General features: G+C 45.1%; 1 protein-coding gene across 1 annotated transcript in view; it reads right to left on the reverse strand.

Annotated features, from left to right (window-relative positions):
• cacna1g (calcium channel, voltage-dependent, T type, alpha 1G subunit) overlaps positions 1-22,445 on the reverse strand; it is a 196,913-nt gene that overhangs the window by 47,063 nt on the left and 127,405 nt on the right. Inside the window, exons 14-21 of the mRNA XM_071907895.2 lie at positions 21,363-21,428; positions 15,222-15,315; positions 13,882-14,063; positions 11,523-11,861; positions 10,462-10,641; positions 9,782-9,882; positions 6,364-6,487; positions 1,492-1,560 (exon numbers count right to left, since the gene is read on the reverse strand). Of these exons, the coding sequence (XP_071763996.2) occupies positions 1,492-1,560; positions 6,364-6,487; positions 9,782-9,882; positions 10,462-10,641; positions 11,523-11,861; positions 13,882-14,063; positions 15,222-15,315; positions 21,363-21,428 (1,155 nt within the window). The remainder of the gene's footprint in view (positions 1-1,491; positions 1,561-6,363; positions 6,488-9,781; positions 9,883-10,461; positions 10,642-11,522; positions 11,862-13,881; positions 14,064-15,221; positions 15,316-21,362; positions 21,429-22,445) is intronic.

The following is a 22,445-nucleotide window of genomic DNA, read 5'->3' on the forward strand; positions in this document are numbered from 1 at the left end:
AATATAAAACTTGCAAGTTTTCCACGACTCATTTCTCATTCTATAGGCTCCGCTCATCTTTTATTCTGCCTATAAAGCAATTTGCATTCCAGAAAATAACAGACTGACTTTTTTTTTTATTTTTTAGCTCAAACTTATTAAATCAGGCCAAACAATGCAAGTTTCTGCATCGCTAAACACCTACTGCAACTCAATAGATGAGAGAGAGAGACAGAGAGGGAGGGAGGGAGAAAGTGAGTGAGACGATGATAAAAGGCATGATTTGCATATGTTGTGCCTCGTTGATGCATAAAAGCACATATAAATAACGTGGCTGAGGGACCATCAAAGGGGCTGATCAAACTTGAAGGACGAGCAAAGACGGGTCGGGGTTACAAATCCCGGGGTTCCCACAGTCCTGACAGCTCCTCCTGACTCCTCACTTCCTGTACGCAATGCTAATTAAAAGCGGTAATCCTCAAAAATCCTCCGCTTTTTGATTTTGTCTACATCGTCGGTGCTAAGCGGGCATTGCTGTGGTGTTATTGCACTGCGCTTCCCTGGAGATCACTTGGAAATCAAACAGTGTGGCCAGTACTATATGTGTGTGTGTGTGTGTGTGTGTGTGTGTGTGTGTGTGCAGGCCCCTAAGTCTGTGAGCTCTGCAATCGCATTGGGACCAAAAATAGAGAATTGAATGAGTGACACCCATGAACTTTCCTCCCCTCCGCCTCCTCTCGCTCCTGCCCACGCCGGCATGGACCTCCATTCAAAGCTGGGCCATTTGAATACTGGCGAGACAATCCTCCGCTTAGCATTATGAAACAGCCCTGATTGTGTGTGTGTGTGTGTTAGTGCGTGTGCATTTTGCATGTGTGTCTGTTTGAGTCTCGATTTCTCGCTCTCTTCCTCCCATTCTCGTCTTCTTGTCTCTCTCTCCCTGTGTGTTTGTGCAGCTTACAGTATAGGCGGCTGTCGGGCAGAAGTCGTGTTTTCTCTGAGGCTTTGTGTCCAATCAATTTTTGGAGTCTTTGGTTACTATTTTACTCTCCCAGACAAAATGTTCACATCCTGGGCAAACTCTTTGAATGATGGTAGTCAGTCTTGTGTTGTTCAAGGCGGGGGACGGATGATTAGGGTCCCTGCGTCAGATTCTAGGATCCAAAAAAGTTCTGAAAACTCTAAAACTTTTGCCACATAGTGGCTGGTGTTACAGTGTGGTTACGACTCTTTTCCACTGAGTAACCAATAAGAATACAGCAGTCAGTGATGACATGCTGGTACATGTACAAATTGAAAGGATAATCATGAGTGAAGATCGGTCATAGGATGTAGGATACCTCTTGCAAGGCTAATGTCAAGATTTGTACTTGTACTTTGTGTCCCGTTGCACAATCTAACATGCAATGAACATATATGATGATCAAAATCAGCTTGGGAAGTGAGTCAATGGTACTTGTTGTGGCTTCTCTTTTAAAACTGCTGCTATAGGTGGACTCCAGAGTCACTTACCTTTACGGTCATCTCAGTCACAAAGATCGCTGTGAAGATGTAGTTGGACAACGTTAGGAAGATCCGCTCCTGCAAAAGGAAAGGGGAGAGAGAAGGAAGGATAGAGGAGTGAGAGAGGGAGAGACAAGGTTGAGGTACATACGTTGTTGCCCAAATGAAACAGGACCTTATGAAACCAACATTTCAACAGCCAAGTTATCATTTTCTTTGTTAATCTAAACATAGTTAAAACTTTTTTTGCTGTCGAAACACTGGTTTTGCAATGTCAAGGTGAATCTGTGCGTATGAGCTATGGGTGTTTCTGTTGTTTACCCCGTCGACTGCCAACACACCAGTCGAGCCGTATGTTTTCATCTGCTTTTAAGTTGATCTACAAAACACTGTTTTAGCTGAATAATGTGTGAGGGAGCTAATTTACTCATACACTGTGCATCTGAGAACATCTGTGTACAAACATCCCAATTTCCCTCACTAATGATGGCTGGCATAAACTACTAAGGCTTACTCTTCATAAGCGCTGCAACAAATATGCAGAGAAGACATTTAATCTTGTATTCAGCTCTAAGTGAAGAAATCTGCCAATGAGGTTGAGATAATCACACTTGATACTAATACAAATTAATTTGTTTCAATAATGTTGTGTCATTTTCTTGATACTAGTGGAGTGATCTGCTTTATTCTTCTTTCAAGATATTGACACTTTGCTTATAGAAAATGCCAGTATCAATTGAATTGGACTGCATTGGAAATGTGGAATTATCTCACCTGCCCAATTAATAATGAATATGAGATGAAAAATCTTAAGTTGGACATTTCTGCAGTGAAAGCAACATATTGCATCAGTTCTTCTATTTTCATCAGTTCCAGGAAACAAGCACTCTTTTTGTTTCGCCAGGGCCCAAGCAACCCAACACACACCGTGAACACCAAGCTATTAGTCCTCCATCTATACACACTCACAGTACCGTACTCCCATGCAGCTCCCATACCTCCTGTTGCCTGAGGCGGCATGGCTCGGCGGTGTGTGTGGAAGTGGGAGAGGATGGGAGCCTGTTTACTAAGCTAAACAAGGACTGAGGAGAGAAAACAAGCAGGCTAGCAGGAATGAAATCCTCTCACCGACTGCTTATTTACCCTACTTCCCCAGTGTCTGGGGAGACAAGACCCTATGCTGCTTCTGTAAGTGTGTGTGTGTGTGTGTGTGTGTGTGTGTGTGTGTAGGTGGTTGCCTTTCCCACGACCTTCTGCTACCGTCACACACGCTGAAAAACACAAACACACACACACGCACACACACACACTGTACACAGACGGATGGCAGTCCTGCAGAGTTGTGACTTATTTCTGATGTCTCTGGGAATGTCGGCCATGACATCACTGGGAATGCTGGAGTTTAGAGGGTTTATAAATTCCAGGCTTGACAGCGGCCATTCCTGTCCTCTGCGAAAGAGGCTTCATACATTCATTCATTATAAACGAACAACAGGCATGCAGTATGGAATGAGAGAGGGGTGGGGGAAGGCAGAGAGTAGAGAGAGAGAGATGGAGAGAGAAAGAGGAGGGAAAATGCATTGCACACTAGATGCGATTTCACAAGGTAAACAGTTTGTCTCCATTCGTTTTCTATGACAAGTGAATAACCGTGTGCCCGCAACGTGATGAGAAACATTGAAAGAATTTATATTATGCAAATGAGCACGACGGCCACCGCACAAGAACCAATCATATTCAGGCAAAAGGCTGGATTGTTGGTCTTCCTGGTGAGTAACATTAGCGAAGGCAGCCTTAAATACTAACTTTAGCTCCGGTAGGCTAAACAAGTAATGTTAGCTTGCTAGCTTAACTATCCCTTCACATCCAAATAGCTGTAGCCACTTAGCTAGCTTGTTTTCCATAAGTATGCTTATGAATTATATTTGGGCAAAAATAAATGAAATGAAGAAAATGATAAATACAAAATAGGACTCCATTAAAAAAAACAATGTTAAACAAACCAAGAATTTGCTTGGATGTTTGTACCCAATGAAATGGCCACAAGCGAAGTAGTCGGCTCGGTCTGCATGTACCGTTACAGATGCAGCGGGGGCTTCTGCTACTGCTCCTGGAGTATTTTGAGATGAGGATTGAAAGGAACAGAGGTCACAAGAGACAGTGCCGGGAATCCAGGGCTCTTTCAAAAGGATTAGAACATCTCCCCGTTGCCCTGCACTTATCCATTTCTCATCCCTCGCTCCTGCGGTGCTGTTATTCCCGGTCTACTGCCTGGCATCCAGCGTCTCCAGCCACAGCTCAGAGACCCACTGAGGGAACCACCAGCTACCAGCCTGAAAACCTCATTCCAACTAGGCCTAGTCTGAGGTAATGCTGAACATAATGGCAGAAACCAGGCTGCGACATAAACCCAGAGACACTTTGCTGAGTTACAGGCCGTTATGAACAACAGCCGATACTTAACACTTCCAGTAGGAGCCACTGGTATTCTTGCATGAGTGGTTAAAGCTGCACTCGGCAATTTCACATGCAGGCGGCTCCAAATGGCATCAGTAACTAAGTGTCTCTTAGTTCAGCCATCCTTGGAGAGTCCATCTTTCTCTGGATGGAGTGATCGCTCGCTACCATTTAGGAGATAGTTTTGTATTTTGCTGTTTTTGATATATCCCGTTTTCCCACCAATAACCATACCTGGCACCTAAATAATAATGATAACAATTTGGGCAAATAGGGTAAAATTACAGCATATAAATTACTGGGGATGGGAGGCTCTTCTCTATTGCAGCCCCACTTTGTGATTTCGGCTGATAGGAGTATTTTTACATAAGAATCTTGCCTAGTGCAGCTTTAAATCACGCAATCACAAGCCCTTCCAGTCCTCTGAACAACAGAAAACATGGTCAACCCACACTGAGAGTATCTGTTCCCGGCAAGCTTTCATCATGGCCTTTCAAAGACGAATGCGAGGCTTGTAGCGCCACCTCTCCATCTTAACGCTCTCTGGAGAAGATGACGCGGCCGCTGAAAGCTTAGATTGGTTGTAATTTATGAAGTTGATGCTGATATAATTCAATTTAGAGCTCCAGACAGTGATGTATTGTCCCCCAGCTCAATTAGGTATAATAAATCATAATAGGTGGTATAATCATCCTCAATCATCTCCACTGAGCTACAGGAAGGGAGTATCCAGGCAACCTCCAGCACCAAACCAAAACAGCAATGCGCTGAAAGCCAAAGCCAAATTGTCTGACATCACTTCCAGGACAATAAACTAATTATTCAGCCTGCATTCCACACTGAAATGTCATGACTAAAACATTTTATCTCTGTAACAGTGAGCAAATTCCTATTTAAAGTAACTAACATGTATCTTTGTCTAGCTAAGGCACACAGTACCAGTAAAGTACAGCAGGTAATGCAAAGCAGTAGCTGTACACAAGCAGCGGAGTGATAAATTGAACATTGTTTGGTTGTTATACACTGCCAAAACTGCATCAGTGAGTGGAAATCGACTCACAATCAGCCTCATTAATTCAAAGCAACCCACACTGAAAAACAAATAGCATCCTGCAATGACCACCCAAATGAGATCTAGAGAAATAAGCATCAGGGCTTGAAGCCGTAATGACTGTTCATTCTCTTGCTTCTTGCTACTTGCTGCATCATACATTTCCATCTCATTTCAATAATAGCCTCAGGGTGCGGGCTGGACATTACAGCAGGGGAGGAAGCCGACAAAATATATGTGCATCCTAAAATGTCGGGTCTCTGATCGCAGGTTTAGTGTGGCTGGTGTGGTGTGTACATACGCGCGGGTGCTTGTGTGTGTAAGCAAGAGAGCGAGCGACAGAGAAAAGCCACCCGTCTCATCTTGCTGCCCTGATGAGACCGAGCGGCCTGCGGGGCAGCCTCCATTTGTTAAACATCTCCTTTCCTGGACATTAGCCACGTACGCCAGCCCACAGATAATTGAATCAATTACGACGGCACCGTCTCCTCCGTGTTTCGGTCGCAAAACAAGCAGAACCGAGCGTTCCGGCGAGACCGAACCGCAATTAGGCCCGTCCGTGGGAACGCTCGCTACCTCGCTCGGTGAGGGAGAAAAAAAAATCAAACAGTGATAATTAGTGTGTTTATGCATGGAGCGGCCAGGCTGTGTTCAACTGCTGCTTTCACTGCTGCTGCTGCTATTGCCGGGACTAGGAAAGGGCAGGAAGGGGAGTAGATGTGTGTGTGTGTGTGTGTGTGTGTGTGTGTGTGTGTGGGTGTGCTGCAGCAAGGCATGCAGCCAGCACTCCCAGGCCTGAGGGGCTGGTGCATTAGCCAAGGAGGTGACGGTGTTGATGATGCAGTGCAGTAGTATACAGGGGTATAGCACACATTACCCAAAGCTACTGGCTCACAATCAAACATTAGCGGTTCTCTGCTTACACAACGTTATGCTCTACTGCCCTTAGCGGAACAAACTTGTATTTCCACTGTGTGTGTGTGTGTGTGTGTGTGTGTGTGTGTGCGTGTTTGTTTGAACAACTACTGAGGCTGTACGTAATGACAGGTAGCTACACTTTCTCCTTGTCTTCTGGAGTTCTGTGAGCTGGCACCGAGTTTTCTTTGTGATTGAGTCTACACATCCCCCTGGAGTGTGTGTGTGTGTGTGTGTGTGTGTATATACGTGTGTGTGTGTGTGCCTGTTTGTTTATCTAGCTGTCTTTCAGTCTGTTTTTCTGTTTTTTACCTCTTTCTGTGGTTGTCATTGAAGCCTATGAAAGCATTACACGCATATTTTTATACACTTTGTCTCCGACTTTCGAGAGCGAACAACAGTCAAAGTGTGTGTACATTTGTAAGTGTGTGTGTGTGTGTGTGTGTTGTGATGCTCACCGCACTGCCGGGGTCGATGCGAGGCCTCTCCATGGCGATAGTGATGCAGTTGAGGAAGATGATGACCAGCACCACGTGGTCAAACATCTTATGGGTGATGATCTTATTGCAGATGATCCGAAACCTGCCAAACAATAGCAGCAACAGGCAGAAATTAAAAACTGTAATCATTTGACTTGATACATTGTATGCTACTAAATGCAAGGGTGCTATTGAACAAGTGTGAGTTCTAACAAGTGTGTGTTTTGGTACAAAAAATGAAATAATTCCTCAGAGTTTCGCATTTCTTACCACAAACACAAAACCCTATCCAGGTTATGGCTCAGTATTTCTCACAATATAAATGCTCACATTGCAATAAAAAGACATGTCCCGTAAAACCTGACCGAATATCTTACATATGACAAGGACATGGACTGAAACACGCTGCGCACACAAGTAATGAAAGATTCCCATTCAATTTAAGAGAGCTTGTCTCGCATACAGTAACTCGGTAATGAACCATTGTAGAATTAGGAGTCATTAATTATGCTTGACTTTCATTACCGTACATGAAAAGGTTCTCCTAGGCCTTTAGCGAGGGAGAACAGAGTGAGGGAAAGAGGAAACGGTTGTGATATATGGCACTGGAAGGGATTAAACCGTGCATCAAATCCGCTTTGATGGCTCATATCTGTCTAAGTGTACAGCGGGGGGCAATATTGCGAGCCTCAGATCTGGATTTTCGGCTTTATTTGGCGATGCAGACACAATTGTGTCAACACTTGCTGAGTTTGTGTGTGTGTGTGTGTGTGTGTGTGTGTGATCCGAGTGCAGAGATCGTTATTCATACGGTTACAGACTGGCTGAGCTAATTCCTCTTTGATATCTGCACGCCAGAGCCTTGATGTTAAAGAATTCATGGGCTTTCTTCAAGGGGAGGGAGGACACATGGTACACAGGCAAACACACACTTCCCATGCCAGCTCCACTCCCACGGCTGGAAGGGCGAACGTCTGGCTGAGGACTTTAATGTCAAGTTCAAATGCCCCCCCGCCCCCCAAGACTCTCTCTCACACACACACACACACACATACAAGCCTCGGGAAAACTATTGCTACCACGCATTCAAAAGCAAAAATACAACTTCCCGTCAGACCCGTCTTCGACATTATCTTGATGCATGGATGCACGCATAAAAAATATTTTGACAACTTCTCCCTCCGATGACATTTACTGACCTTTTGAGTTTTGTGACATCAATGCTTCTGAATGACAGTTGACATAATTAGCTTAAATATCGATTACGCTTTTTTAACGTTTCAAATGTCATGAAGTGCGTTTTAACACTTCATTAGACTTCATTAGTCAGAAAGTCAGGCATTTATTGTGGAACAAGGGGATTCTCTGACTTTTTCATGATGAGGACCCCTAAAATAAATAGTCACATTGCTGAAGACCTCAGCAGTGCTTATTATAATATATGTTTATGGGAAATATGCTGTACTTTTGAGAAACAACAATAAAAGTGAATTGTTCTTCACTATATTACTCTATTGAATATACACTGAATAGCTTACAATATTGAATATTGAGTGTTTAGAACAGCAAATGTAAAATCTTTCTACTGGCTATAGGCTGAATCACTATTGTGAAAACCTATGGACATTTATTTGTATGGAAATGTCACAGATTATTACTTTTTGAACATCTTCACTGCTCTCTATGTGTTCTATTCTCATCAGTATCTTGTTCTCTGCTGCTGAGATGACCCAATTTCCCCGCAAGGATCATTACAGTCACACATAATCTAGTCTGATCACGTACTGGGGAGCTCCTGCACCACCCTCAAGCACCCCTGCGTGTCCCTGTTCCCCACGTTGAGGGACCGCAGTAAGTTACCGAGTCCTTTCTTGTGGCGAACACATCCAATCGGATCACAGTGTGACTACATAGCCGGCCGACTCCTCCGCTCATTAAAAACTTCCCCTGCAGTAATCGGCGGCAGTAGCAGCAGCGAGCACAAAGGCAGGTTGAAGTGAACTCTGGTCCGTGTGAAAGCCGCTGGACTCCGGTCTCCCACCATGCCGCTGTCTCTTGATGTGATTGTGAGCACAGGCAGGCTTCTGCGGCGGTTCAGGGCCAGAATGGACGCCATGCGGAGCGCGTGTCCTCACTGCCACTCAGCGCCGGCCAAACCCTGCAGCCCGCTGCGACTGGAAGCCGGCTAGAGGCCCAATTTGAGCCAAGCTCCTTCAGTTTCCTTAATACTCTGACAGCAAAAGACCAGAGGGAGCTTTTTCCTATTAACCTTTTCCAGATTATATAATATATCCAACAGGGGCGTAGTGCGTCCAAAACTTTTGATGCAAATACGCAAATCAGTAGAGAACAGAGATATAAACATAGGTATTTGCCAGCTTTACGGTAGGAAGGAGGAAGGCATGGCGGATGGTGCTGTGTATGTGTGTATGTGTGTGGGGTGGGATGGGGTGTTTGATGTTTAATTAATATAGTGTGGTGCTGTGGCAGCACAGGCAAGCAGGGGCCAACGTGTTGCTTGGTGTTGCCTTCCCAGCCGCATCCTCTAAACAGACAGCAGAGACACACAGATCAAAGCCCCAGAGGGGAGGAGGAGTGAAGTTAGGGAGAGAGAGAGAGAGGGGGGGAGGGAGGGAAGGGATGGATTCAGCACGTGGCTGAGAAAACACGCAGCACTCAATAGGAAAAAAAAACTCCTCCTTCCCTCCCTCCCTCCCTCCTTCCTTCCCTCTGCTCCTGCTTACTCACCCCTGACATGGCAGAAATGCACAGATAAAAGAGACGTCTGAAGTGAAAATGTGGGAGGGAATAGGATTCAATATGGGAGGGAAAGAAATAATGCAGCGTTCACACTGCGGCGTAAAAACACATGTCATACCAGTCGGCATTGCGGGATGTCAGTCAACTGCAATGATAAATAGCCTTCTCCTTGCCAAGGTGATTTTAATCAAAATTGATTGTGTAAATAGCGTTGTGTGGCTTTTAATTCATTTAAAAATATCTAAGTGGTTATATTTTGCAGAAATGATTTAAGATTATTCCCACTGTAAATTTATAGAAAGCCAAATAGGAATTGCCAAGCCAAAGCAAACCAAAGCACAATCAGAAGAAGAAATCTCTTGCTTATTCATTACTTATCTTCGTTGGAAGACAAGACAAGGAGAGCAGGTGCGTAAATGTATGTGGCTACATCATTTTGCTAGATATTTCAACATTCGGTTTGTCTTCATCATCGTAGCAGGAGGCAAAAGTTGAACAGCGAACATATCATTTGCTGTCTACCACATACTGCCCCTAAGCGAATATACCATAAGGCCACCAAACTATAGGCTGAAGAACCTGCAAAACTGAGGAGAGGGTGGAGGGATGGAGAGAGGAGGAGAGGAGTGAGGCCTACCTAGACTCAGGAGGGAAGAGGTAGAGCGACCAGGTATCTCTCTGTCGACACCACTCTGGCTGCTTCTTCTCCAACCAGCGGAACAATCTGGCAAAACGACCCTGCAGCGAGCCAGAGGCAAAGAGTTATACTCATATACTCATACATACACAGTACATGTATTATTCATACATATGCAATCACTTCCTGTCATATATTGTGCCCAACAACCATGCTCCACAGATGCAATCTTTCTGGTTTATGTTGCACACTCACATACACACACAAAACTGCAGTTTCTATTATGTTGTTTTTACCTTCTATTTGCTACTATTTACCTAGTTTTGCTTTTGTTTGCTTGTTAAAGCACATTTTTTATCTCCGTTTTGAAAAAGTGCTATATGATTAAGTTTATTATTATTATTATTACACACACAGAAATGTTTGTATTACTTGTAAGGACCTTCCATACGTTCATTCCCCAACCCTTAACCCTCACCTTTACATGACTAACCTTAACCTAATCGTAATTCTAATCTTAACCCTAAACTCAAGTCCAAACAATACACTGACCCCTTCTACAAGTGAGAACCACCAAAATGTCCTAACTGTGGAGGATTTTCCTCATCTTTCTATGCCTGTGAGGAGATTTGGTCCTAAAAAAGACAGGACCACACACATATACAGACATGTAGACTAACCAGGTTGGCCTCCTCCTCCGCATTGTCGTCTTCAGTATTGTCCTCCAGGGAGAGCTGTGTGGGGCCCAGGGTCGATGGAGAGCCCTTCCCGTTACAGTCACTGTGCTCTGGGGGCCGCAGGTGGCCCAGCGAGGGCGGTCTGGAGCTGTGCATGCTGGCTGAGCGGTACAGGTAGGGCACCTATAGGGAAATGGAGGGGAAGGAGGGAGAGAGAAAGAGTGGGTATATTTACATCCACATTGATAGTCTGGTCTTAACCTACCAATACTATAGCAATTGCCAAGTAAATGCTATAGTCTGATTATCTCAAAGGTGCTACATTATTAAACATCAGTACATCATTGTCAAATGAATTGTTATCCTTGGTATAATAATGCTTGGTATAATGATGATTGGTTGCCTCTATCTCACGGCAGTGTTATTGTTAGTGTTTTTGTTTCTCAAAGTTAAGATATTTCCCATAAACCCTGTTGCTTCCTGTCACAAATAGGATGTTGCTACTTGTTGCCACTTGATCAATGTAAGTATAACCTGGTTAACTCACCTAGAGTTCTGTACAATCTTTTGCTTTATCTGGCTACGCAAACACCTTAATCCTAACTGACTCAGTTTTTAAACGTGTACATGTGGCAAACAGGTTGCAAAGCTGACCTGGATGCAGCAGTGTTGCGTTTGTTTCCTTACTCATGTATCATGTGTTGCATTCTGTGTGAGCATAAAAATCTGACAAAATGTTCTGACATTTTTCGTCTTGTATCCAGATGGCCGCCTGTTGGATCTCACTGTGTCACATCCTCCCCTGAGTAAACTAACCTAACTATTAAATCAAATAAATCCATGGAAACCTGGGTTATTGAGGGAAATTGCGTTGTGTTGAACCATGAATTGATATGTAAATGTTACTAATATCAGCAAGACCATGTTTTGTGGTACTTTTTGTATCAATCCAACTAGTTCTGTTACTCTCATTGTGCACCAAGTCAGGTGTCATATTATCAGCTATAACCTGAAGATGACAAATGAGGCGTGGCAGAGGATGATGAATGGCATAGAGCATCTACCTGCAGCAGAGTGTCAGGGGGCAAGTCCATGGAGCTCCGAGTCTCCACCGACTCCATCCTCCGGTGTCGGGGGCCTGTCTGCGACTGGGACATGGAGTCCGTCCTGGCCAGGGAGGCATCGTCGTCCTCCATCAACCCTCCCCCTCCTTCTCCTCCACCCTCCCCGTCCTCCGAGCTGGAGCCGCCCTCCCCGGAGAGGAGCGACCGCCGCTCCCCGGACTGCCGCTTCTGCCGTTTGAGCGACGGGGCGCGACCCAGGCTGTTCCAGCTGGATCGACGGCTGGTCCAGCCGCTGCCGGAGCTCCACGGGGCGTAGGGGGAGGAGCTACGGGCACTGGTCTGGAGGAGGAGGATGAAGAGGAAGGCAGAGTGATGAAGTGAGAGACAAAGAGAGAGAGAGAGAGAGATTCATTCACATTATATCTTTGCTTCCACATAAACACAAACTTCCACAAGATGCGGTGGAGGAACTGATTTCGCAGCAACCCAGATCCTCCACTGGCCAGGCAATGAAGCACACACACACACACACACACACACACACTTTATGCCAATAAAGCACACTGAATTGAGTTGAATTGAGTGGAATGGACTTGAATTGAATTGAGATTCACTTTGACAGACAGGAGCAGATGTAGAGAACTGGGCTTATTTTCCCAGGCCTTTATCCTGATCACCAGTTTGTCAAACAGAGAGTGGCAGTGGCAGCAGTAAGTGGAGTGTGGGCACCGCTGAGTGTCGGACTGGCACGCCACATTAATCATCATCAATCATCATGACCTCAACACATCAGCAGGGCAGATACAATGAAGTCGGAGAGACATGGGTGGGGAGGTACTTATCCTCACACACATGGTATTAACCGTGGCCTCATGACATGCTGCAACAGGATTACTATATGAGAATGCTTTTTCCTCATTGCTTCTTGTTGTGTAGGGGAGGAATAATAATAATCATCATCATCATCATTACCATAATAACAACATATATACAACTTTTCAAAAGACAAGTCATGCTTTACCAAAAAAAATAAACACAGACATAGAAACAGACAGCTTTCGTTGCTTTCACTGTCAAAAGCAGTGAAAGCGAGGTAAGAAATTTAAAAGCAGGGCAAGAAACATGAAAGAAAACAATAAAAGGGAGGTCAAGATCAATTAATTAAAGACCTTTAAACAAAAGCAAGTCTATTAAAAATGCTTGTTAAGAAGTGATTTCATAAAAGTCTTGGGGATCTGATGGCGAATGCCCTTCAGATTGCCTCTTTTCTTTTTAATGGAACAGCCAATAGGAACCTCTTGTTTTTGATCTAACCCATGGAACAGTGAATAGGAACCTGCCTGTGGACGTCAGGCTGTGATCAAGCTTGTATGGGGTTAAGAGGTCTGTGATTTTAGTACCAGACCCATCCGTGCCTTAAAAGTGCAGAATCGCACAATCGCACAATCTTAAAATCAATTCTGAATCTAACAGGTAACCAGTGTAAAGATGCTAAAATCAGGGTGATGTAATCTTATCTTTTGGTTCCAGTGAGAATCCTTCTGAATGATGCAGGAATACAGAGAGTTGCAGTAATCCGAGCAAGAACAGATGAAAGCGTTGATGACTGAGAGACAACTGTTGCAGCAGCGAGGAAGCATGTAGAAAGCTGCTGTTACGTGGTTTAAAGGATAAATTTGGCGATTTTGGACCTATATATAATTTGTCTCTTACATACATGAACTAGTTGCCCACAGAGAATACTGACTCCAGAGTCAGCTGTCGGTTGAAACAGCGAGCTCCTGTTGCTAGCCTCTTGCTGCTAACATTGAGTGAATGGGGTTAGCCAAAAAAGCCATTTGTAGGCTCCACAGCGGAGTTGAGAGTAAACATGACACAGTTCCTCCATTTCACACACTTTCACTAATCAGGAAATCACAGAACTATTTTTCTTTGCCGCAGCACAAACTGCTGTGGGGTTAAAGTGCGTTACTGGCGCCGTGATCTAGTTTTGGACAGTCAGTAAACAGTAGAGTTTGGTAGAAGACGATCAACTGAGTGGAAATGGTGCAGTGCTGCTGCTTTCCAGGTTGTGAATATAAATACGTCGCTTGCTCGCCATATAGTTTTTACAGACTGGCTTTTGTGGAGATATTTTGTCAAACCCTGTTTGAACTCATTGTTAGCAGCAAGAGGCAACGGAGTTCCCTGTTTCAACCGACAGCAGACTCTGGAGCCAAAACTCTCTGTGGAGAAGTACTACAGATATGTAAGAGACAAATTATATATAGGTCCAAAATCGCTGAACTTCTCCTTTACGGTCGAAAGGTTTCAGTGTGGAGTAGAGAAATGGAACACGGTGGCTAAACGGCGTACTAACCGGTGACTTGTCGTAGCAGGCCGGGTCTATGGAGACGTTGCTGCCTCGGCGGGACTCGTAGCCCAGGACGGGGTCACCTGTGGTGGGCAGCTTGGGCACGGGCATGGGGGTGGCCGCCGTGTGGGTGATCAGAGGAGGAGTCAGGCTGCTCTTCAGATCCACATGACCGTTTATGGGCACTACTAGTAAAGCGGAGAGGGATGGGGAGAATCACATTTTAGCGGGGGTGAAGTAAAGCGCAAAGGAAACGGGGGATAGAGAGGATTAAAGATGACCGGGGCTTAATGTAAAGAATGGAGGAGAGAAATGGAGTGTGAATGAGGTGAAGGGATTAAGGAGGCCGGCGGTGAAGAGAGGGCAACGGAGGTGAGAGACTGAGGTGAGGGAAAGACAAAACAGGAGGGGGAAAAAAGGGAGATGGAGAGGAATGAGGGTGCTAAATTGAAAAACAAGAGGAGGAAGATGAGGAAGAGGAGGCGCATGGGGAGGAGCACTGCGGGAACACGAGGAAACCCTATACAAGTATAGCCGCAGTAACACAGCGCACTAAAAAATGGATGCCTCATACTGTTATTCAGCAGCATGAATATTTCAACAGGGCCTTAATCTTATGGGATGCGTGTGAGGGAATATTATCTTCGGCAGCAACACAAATACATGACATGCGGTGGGGAATGCAACTTTAATAACGCTAATTCCTCCGTCTTCCAACCTTTATCCTCAGCCTAGAGGATGTAAATTAGGCTCTTTCAGCTATCTAAGCAGTTTTCTACAGTCCATCTGAAGGGGGAGAAGGGGAGGCGATACGTCTGGGAGTTCTGCTCTGTACGGTAGTGCTTCCATAGGGCTTTTCAGTCTGGGGGAACAGTAATTAGACAGGATAGGGAGCCGACGTATGAGGAATTATGGATGAGGCTGCTGTGTGGTTTGATGCTGTGCGGGGAGACAGGCACGTGCCCGCCGAGTGTGGTAGGGAGCCAACTGGGAAAAGACTAAGAGCAGGACTTTACAGACATACAGAAACAGGTGGGGGGTGTTTAAACGGGATAGGCTTGTGAGGCTTTAGGCCTAACTCGCACAGCTTTACCTACATTTTTTGGCAAACACGACACAGTATGTAATCTGCAGGGATCTACCAAAGATTAGTGAGGGAAAATGCCAAGCAGTTAATTGTGCAAATACAGATGGTACAAGTTTTGCTAAGTGTTTTAATAGGAGCTTTGAGAAATCATAAGAGGGCTGATTTAGATCATTTGCATTCTTGTTATAGCATGATTAAATTCTTGCGGAGTGAAGTCATTCAATGTGTGTGTGCGTTTGTGTTTGTGTGTGTGCCTCACCTGCAGAGGCCGATAAATCCTTCTTGCTGCCGTTCACATCCTCCATACTGCGAGCGAAGGAATCTATCTCTGAACCCGATTTAGAAGCGTCACCCTTTACACACATACATACAAACACACACACGCACACATGCATACATGCACACACACACAAAATAAGAACAGTGTCAAGTTGTGAAATGAAAACACCTGCGAGAGCATCTCTCCTAGGAGAGGGAGTGGAAAGCAAGCGGGTTGAAGTTGCCTCTAAACACAGATCCCTGCTCAGTTCAGTTTCCCTCCCACGTGTAGCTTCAATCGCGGTTCAGATCTGACCGTGGATCAGTCACTAGAGGCAACCTCCCTCTGTAAGCAGGCGGGTGAGGGTGCGGTCTCCCTGATCCCCAGAGCTCAAAAGGTCAAAGGGCGCAGAGAGAGGGAGAGAAAGCCTGTCGATCGGATCCGACTACACGCGGTGTCGCCATGCAAGGACAGTTAGGACTCACTGAGAAACCACACTGAAACACATACGGTGCTCTGCGTCAAAGGCAACATGGGGCCGCTTTTCAGAGAGATTCTGCCCGATATATTGAGTCGCTTGTGTTGTATAGAAACCCACAAGCCATGGCAGTTCTCCCGGGGCCAAACTGAAAGACTAAACAGAAATATTTATATTCCACTTGGTCACAAATTGACCCTTTACCCACTGTGGCCCAGTAAACAGCCACCACAGAGCTTCAGTGTGGTCAAACACAGACTACAACTTTCACACTCACACATGCAAGCTAACACACAAATACCACACAAATACCTGCACACACACACCAAACACACTCCAAATTTACTCCAGTGTGGGCTAAGACATAAATCAGCAACCCAGTATGAGTTTTGTCAAAACAGCAGATCTGTTTATTCCCTGTTTTGTTCTCTATGGTTATTCTCTCTATCCCTCCCTACTGTCTTTCCATCCCAGACTCTCCCTCTCTCCACCCTCTATCTCTTCCAGCCTTTTCTTCACCCTCTGGTTTTCTTACCGGCTCTCTACCTTCCCCTTTCACACCTTACTGCACTATCAGTGAATGCGGGGTTGCTTGTATTTGCTCTCTGCTGGAGCCTGCAGACTCTGTAGTATGTGTGAGGGAGCCAAGTGGATGCTGGGATTAATAGGATACGACCCGGTGAGTCAGACTGCTGTGGTATCAACTGTGTGCAGAAAAGCCTCAGGATCCACTCGCCATTCACCCTCCTATTAAACTTACAACTTTCTTGATACTTTCTGTGTGTGTGTGGGTGTGTGTGTGAATGTGAGAGAAAGAGAGAAAGGAAGTGAATGGGCATACGTGCATGTTGTGTATTGCTATGTGTGTGTGTGTGTGTGTGTGTGTGTGCGTGTATTTGTCTCTTGTGGTTAAGCCACTGTCGGTGCCCTAGACTGATTTCCCCCGACCTGTTAAGTGAAGGAAAATTAGCTAAGGAGAGCTGGATGCTAATGAGCTAGCAGGCCAATCAACTCAAGGGCTACTTGGAGACTGGCGTGGCTGCCAAGCTCATCACTATTCCACATCTCCATATTCATCACAGTGGCACTTTTTCCATTTAAAAACCCCTGGCTCACAGTGAGAAACATGGAGCACCCTTTAGGGGGGAGATACCTGTCAATTTGAACTATTATGGTCTTAAAAAAAGAAACAAGAAACCATAAAAAAAGCAAAAAAAATGAGAAAGAAACCTCATAGAAAGTCAACTGTGAATTAGTCAACTGCCTGTCACTCCACTGCTTTCCTTGTAGTTTGTATTGTTTTTTCCTTTTCTTTCTTCAGCTTTTTATAATCACCTTAACATTTACTTTTCATGAAATATGCATTATTATTATTATTATTATTATTAGTAGTAGCAGTAGCAGTAGTAGTAGTATTATGTTATTAAGTTGTTGTTGTTATCTAGAATATAATATACTCTATATCCCACTTGCTTTAAAATGGTTAGAGAATTAACATTACCACACAGACAAACATGCACACACATACACACACACGCACACACACGCATACCACTAACCAAATACACAACCAACTCCAGTGACAATTTATCACTGCAGATAAATAATAAAAAAACCACAACATTCAATTGGAACCACAGCAAGAGCCCCTCTCCCACAGGGCTCATCACCCCGCACACAATCAATCAGAAAGGACAGCTGTGATAGGACAAACCCAGTGGAGCATCAGCACAAAGCATTGTGGGCGCTCAACCTTTTCCCCTCTCTCCCTCTCCCTTTGTCAGGTGCGAGGAGAGAGGGGAGGGCGGCCGTCTTTTTGGATTGGCTTCAGCCTCTTCCTGTAGCGCGGTGGTCGGTTTGGAGCTTGGGGTGTGTGAATGTGTGTGTGTGTACTCACAGAAACCCCATTGCTAGGCCAGGGGCTTTGTTGTGAGGGCCTTGTGGGTGGACCATAAGGACCAGACCTGAAGGGCCCATGTGGAGACCAACGGGCCACACTGAGCCTCATCTCTCCTTTCTGGGGCACACAGATAAGACAGCTGCCTTAAAGCAGTTTGAGAGATTGACTGGTCGACAACTTCCCCGTTAAATGATGAGAACATCAAAATCATCCATGTGTCCCCGGTGCTCCATGCTAACACTATGTTGAGTGATGGTAGGTGACTAGCATTATTTCACAAGTGAGAAAATCTGAACTTGTAGCAGCTCTAAAGCTAAATGGTGAGTAATCTTAAATGGCATGTGGTCAACTCTGTCAGTTTTGTGTAGGAGATTGATAACATTTACACATTTAGTAGTAGTACTGTTTTGAACTAGCAGGGACTACTTTCCCTGTTTCCATAGGAAGTCAACATGGTGGGCGATGGGAGACAGCGAAAAATCAGTGAGCAGCAGATGAATGCGTGGTTGAAATAGTTCCACAAATAAACCAGGCTACACCAGAAATAAACTTGGTTATATTGTGTTAATGATATAGGTTTTGTTTTGAGTTTTTTTCATTTATGAATCTACAGGTCGTATAATAAAATCCACTTACAACTTGATATTACTAAATGGTCAGTCTCCTTACTTTGGATAATGCTAGTTGCTAGTAGTAGCCTATGATAAAGTGTTAGCATGGAGAACTGAAGCCAACGATCTACTAGGGACACATGGATGATTTATCCTCCCCTCACTTAACGGATAAGGTGACCAATGGCCCAATATCCCAAAAACTCTTTTTGGGGATATTTTTTGCAGTGTAGGACATTCATTCTATAGAGGAAAAGTACTGGCTCTATTCTATTCTATTCTATTCTATTCTATTTCTAGTCTTGTCCGGTCTAGTTTAATCTACTTGCTGCAGTATAAACCCTAGATATGTCAACAGGTGGCACTAGAAGGTAGAAATAGAGGGCAGATTAGTGTACACTGTAAGATCCTGACTGTGGTCTGGATAAAAAGGAGAAAGTTGATAAGACCAGGATGTGTACAGCTCCGCCCTAATCCCCTGATTGACAGGTGTGTACAGTGCGAGTTGGAAGCCGTTTGACAATTGGCTGATGAGGTGAGGAGCTACAGTCAGCGAGGGCTAAAGTCAGACTGCCAGAGAGAGATTTAAACCAGCTCAGGCTTGATTTTGATCTGCAAAGTCTCTCTTTCTCTCGCCCTCTTTTTCACTGGCTGTCTTTCCAGTCTCTCTGTCTCTCCATCTGTCTCTCTCCTTCTCTTTCTTCTCGCTGTCTCTTTACTCTCTCCCTCTGTGTACGTCTTCCTCATAGCCAGACATTAATTCTGCTGTCAGAGAGCGAATCCTCTAAAAACACCCGGCTGGATAAATAAAAAAAAATCACTTCAGAGTTACAGAGTCTGGACCAAAATGAAAAATTATAAATATATATATATATTTCTTCATTTCCAGATTAGGGCATCTCGGGATGAGACGGAATTAAATAAGACCGGTAGGAGGAGCAATCGACAGAAAACACTTGGCAATTTTCACTTCGCCTCCACAGCATTAAACGGTTTTAATGCTTATCTGGGGAGGGGGGAAATGTTAACCGGATTATATTTCTGAGTGTGCACTTTGGGTACAGCGGTGTGGAGTACCCGCACACATGCGGTTGGGAGGGAATCGGCCGAGATAGGCAAGGAGGAGGAACGAGGTCATTTAGACAATGGAAGTTTCCTCCGAGAAGAGGAAAGGCAGGGATGATAGCTTTCGGGGCAGGGAGCATCGGGCTCGAGGGAAATCCCTGGTCCTGAAATAGCCGGGTTTGTTTGGATAGCTTGTTTACACTCTGCCACCCCAATTTGGGCATGGTGCTGGGAGCAGGAGATGGGCCAGACCAGGCCTGCTGCTGATAGCCAGACAATAATAGACACCAGCAGCTCACGGGGGGGGGGGGGGGGGGGATCTCAATTACATCGCTTCAAAAAAGGTGTAAATGGGAGACGGAGGGTGGATGTGAATTGGTGTGTGTCTGTGTGTGTGTGTGTGTGTCCACCAAAATTGCATCCTACCACAGCTGCTTTTGAGACTCATCAGCCTCAAAATTGGATTTACCTGTGCTGCAGTATCACACCACTAAACTCAGGACATTAGAAATGACATCCACACCGATACCGGTGCCTAGTATATCAATACAGTGTAGAGATAGCAATAAAGCAATAACAGACAGTAATAAAAGAATAAAACTATAATGACAGGGTTAACTATTAGAGCAGCCAGCAGACTCCACAAAAAAAAATCCCCCATTTCAAGCTCTCTCTTGGAGCCCCGAGCGGGCCGCTGTATTTCAAGCAGATAAAAAAGCTCAGAACAATTTGGAACGTTTGCCCATTGGAAAAGTCCGGGATCATTTTTGGATACCGTTCAACGGTGCAAAATTGGAGGACACGAGGACGAGACTTGCTACCATCTGTTTTTCAAAGGCCTCGTTTCACAGAGAGCATTGGCCTTGCCTTAAGTGACTGAGTCATGCAAACAGAGTTGATCTCCCCCGCTCTCTTTATTAGCTCTCATCCTCTAGTCCGGCCGGATTTATCTGGCTGCGCCGAGGCCTCCCAAAAAGCCGCCACTCATCCCCCGTCCCTCTCTCTCTCCTTTGCTCTCGCTCTCTATCCTCCAGCCAGATAAAACAGAGGCTATGAGAGAGAGAGAGAGAGAGAGAGAGATTTTTGGCAGCGTTGGCGCAGTGTTCTTATCCCGAGGCTGGAGAGGGAAAGAGAGGGGTGGAAGGTTGGTGGGAGGGAGCGTTCAATCTGAGGAGAGGGAGCTTTTCAGTGGAGTCTGCTTTTAAAGAACACGAAAAAAGAAAAAAAGAAATACACCCACTAAACCAAAGCGTTCAGACACTAGGTTGTCTCTCCTGAACGCCTCTGAACAGTCATTCACCGTGCCGGTTAGTTTCAGCAGCGAGGGCATCATGCAGGGAGGGGAGCTATAGAGGGCTTTCAGGTGGCGTAACGCGTCCTCCAGCGGCCATATTGGAGGTCCTCAGCTCTTGGCAACATGGCTGGGAACAGCAACATTTGCATTCTAAACTTACGACTCAACAGTAAGGAATAGATTGTTGTCAGCTTGTTAGTTAGCTAGCTAACCATAGTTCCATTGTAGTTTACTATCACTGTCTTGTTAACACATCCGATTGGAACAATTGCTCACGTTACATGGCTGGGAGCTGGTAGGAGGTGGTAGTTGCATGTTAACATTCACATTAGTTGCTTTGCTAAATTAGCTTGCTGGCTAGTTAGCTAGCTAACAGTTTGTTCAGGTTAAGTGAGCTGACACTTCTCCAGCTACAACTCAGAGTGTTTTGGAGCAGAGACAAGGGCTAAAGACAAGACAGTTTATTGTGTCACAGTAACCTAATTTTAGAAACAAATTTACATTAACACACCATTCACTTTTATTGATAACGTCAAACAATGGACCTAGACTTTGAGATATCTCTTTTTCTAGCCCTGTTGTTATATATTGGTGAGCAGCCAATTCTTAATGGACCTCCATGATGGTGCCAGCCGTGGTTGCTGGGAGATCTGTGACGTAACTACAAAGCCTCTATAGGAGAAGGTGAAGAAAATGGGTAGGGGGTGGTGGGGGGGAGGCAGAGGGAAGGATGGAGGGTTAGTTAATAAAAGGGAGGGAGGGAGGGAGGGCAGAGCTGCAGTGCTGTACATACCCCTGAGTCTACAGGCAGCTGAATTAGGCTCAGCTGGGCATGCAAGTCCTCCCGCTTGGTCACTTCCTAAAGTGGAAGTGATCGGTACAGCCGGACAGGAGAGGGAGGCAGAGACAGGAAAAGAGGAACAGGTGTACCGCAGCGGCAGACAAAAGCAGAAGAAGACCGTTAAAGGAGATTCAGCCTACTGTAACATTTGACTTTACCATGCATTACAGAACATAACAAAAGCAATTGTCCAGGATCACAGTGTGCAGTGTGTGCTGCACATGTGTACTTTTTGCAGCGCTGCAACTTTAATCAGTTGAAAGCAGGGAGGGCCGGAAGACACAAGACAGCAGCGAATAGGATTGAACAGAACAAAGAGTTTTACCCTTCAGTCGGTCCATTGGCGTTGTGTAAATGTCATTCATTCAGAAAGCAGCAATGGAAATGGACTTGACTTATATGCAGTAAGTCATAAATTTAATGACAGTGCAGTACAGTGACCAAGCTATGCATTGTTCAAGACACATTGTGCTGGGATGCTTTGAAAAGAGGCACGGAGGCATTCCTCAGCAGCTGACACTTGTGTGTGTGTTGTGTGTGTTTGCATGTGTGTGTGTGTGTGTGTCCAAGTGTATGTTTACTGTCATGCTGAGGAGTGTAATAAAAAAAGGAGGCGCAAATAGCAACATTTTTTTTCTCTCCTCTGTTAATAGGTCTCCATAAAGCAAAAGACCCGCCTGGATGCTCTCCCTGCAGCGGATATTGGATTCTGTCACATGGACACACTGTCACACGCTGACAGAAAGAGAGAGAGAAAGAGAGAGAGAGAGAGAGAGAGAGAGAGAGAGAGAGAAGGAGGGTAATAAGAGAGAAGAGAAGAAGGAGAAATGGGCAGAGAGTATGGGCATGAAAAGGAGGAGGATGGAGGGAGGAGTTAAATCAAAACGTCTGCCTTTATGTCCAAAGCAATATGGACCTTGGAAGTAAGGCGCTTTGTGTGTGTGTGTGTGTGTGTGTGTGTGTGTGTGTGTGTGTGTGTGTGGTAAGTCTTGGCTCCAGAACCGTACATCTCTCCTGGCTTGGCTCACGTCATTC

This window comes from Centroberyx gerrardi, chromosome 20, assembly GCF_048128805.1.
Source record: "Centroberyx gerrardi isolate f3 chromosome 20, fCenGer3.hap1.cur.20231027, whole genome shotgun sequence".
Lineage (NCBI taxonomy): Eukaryota > Metazoa > Chordata > Actinopteri > Beryciformes > Berycidae > Centroberyx > Centroberyx gerrardi.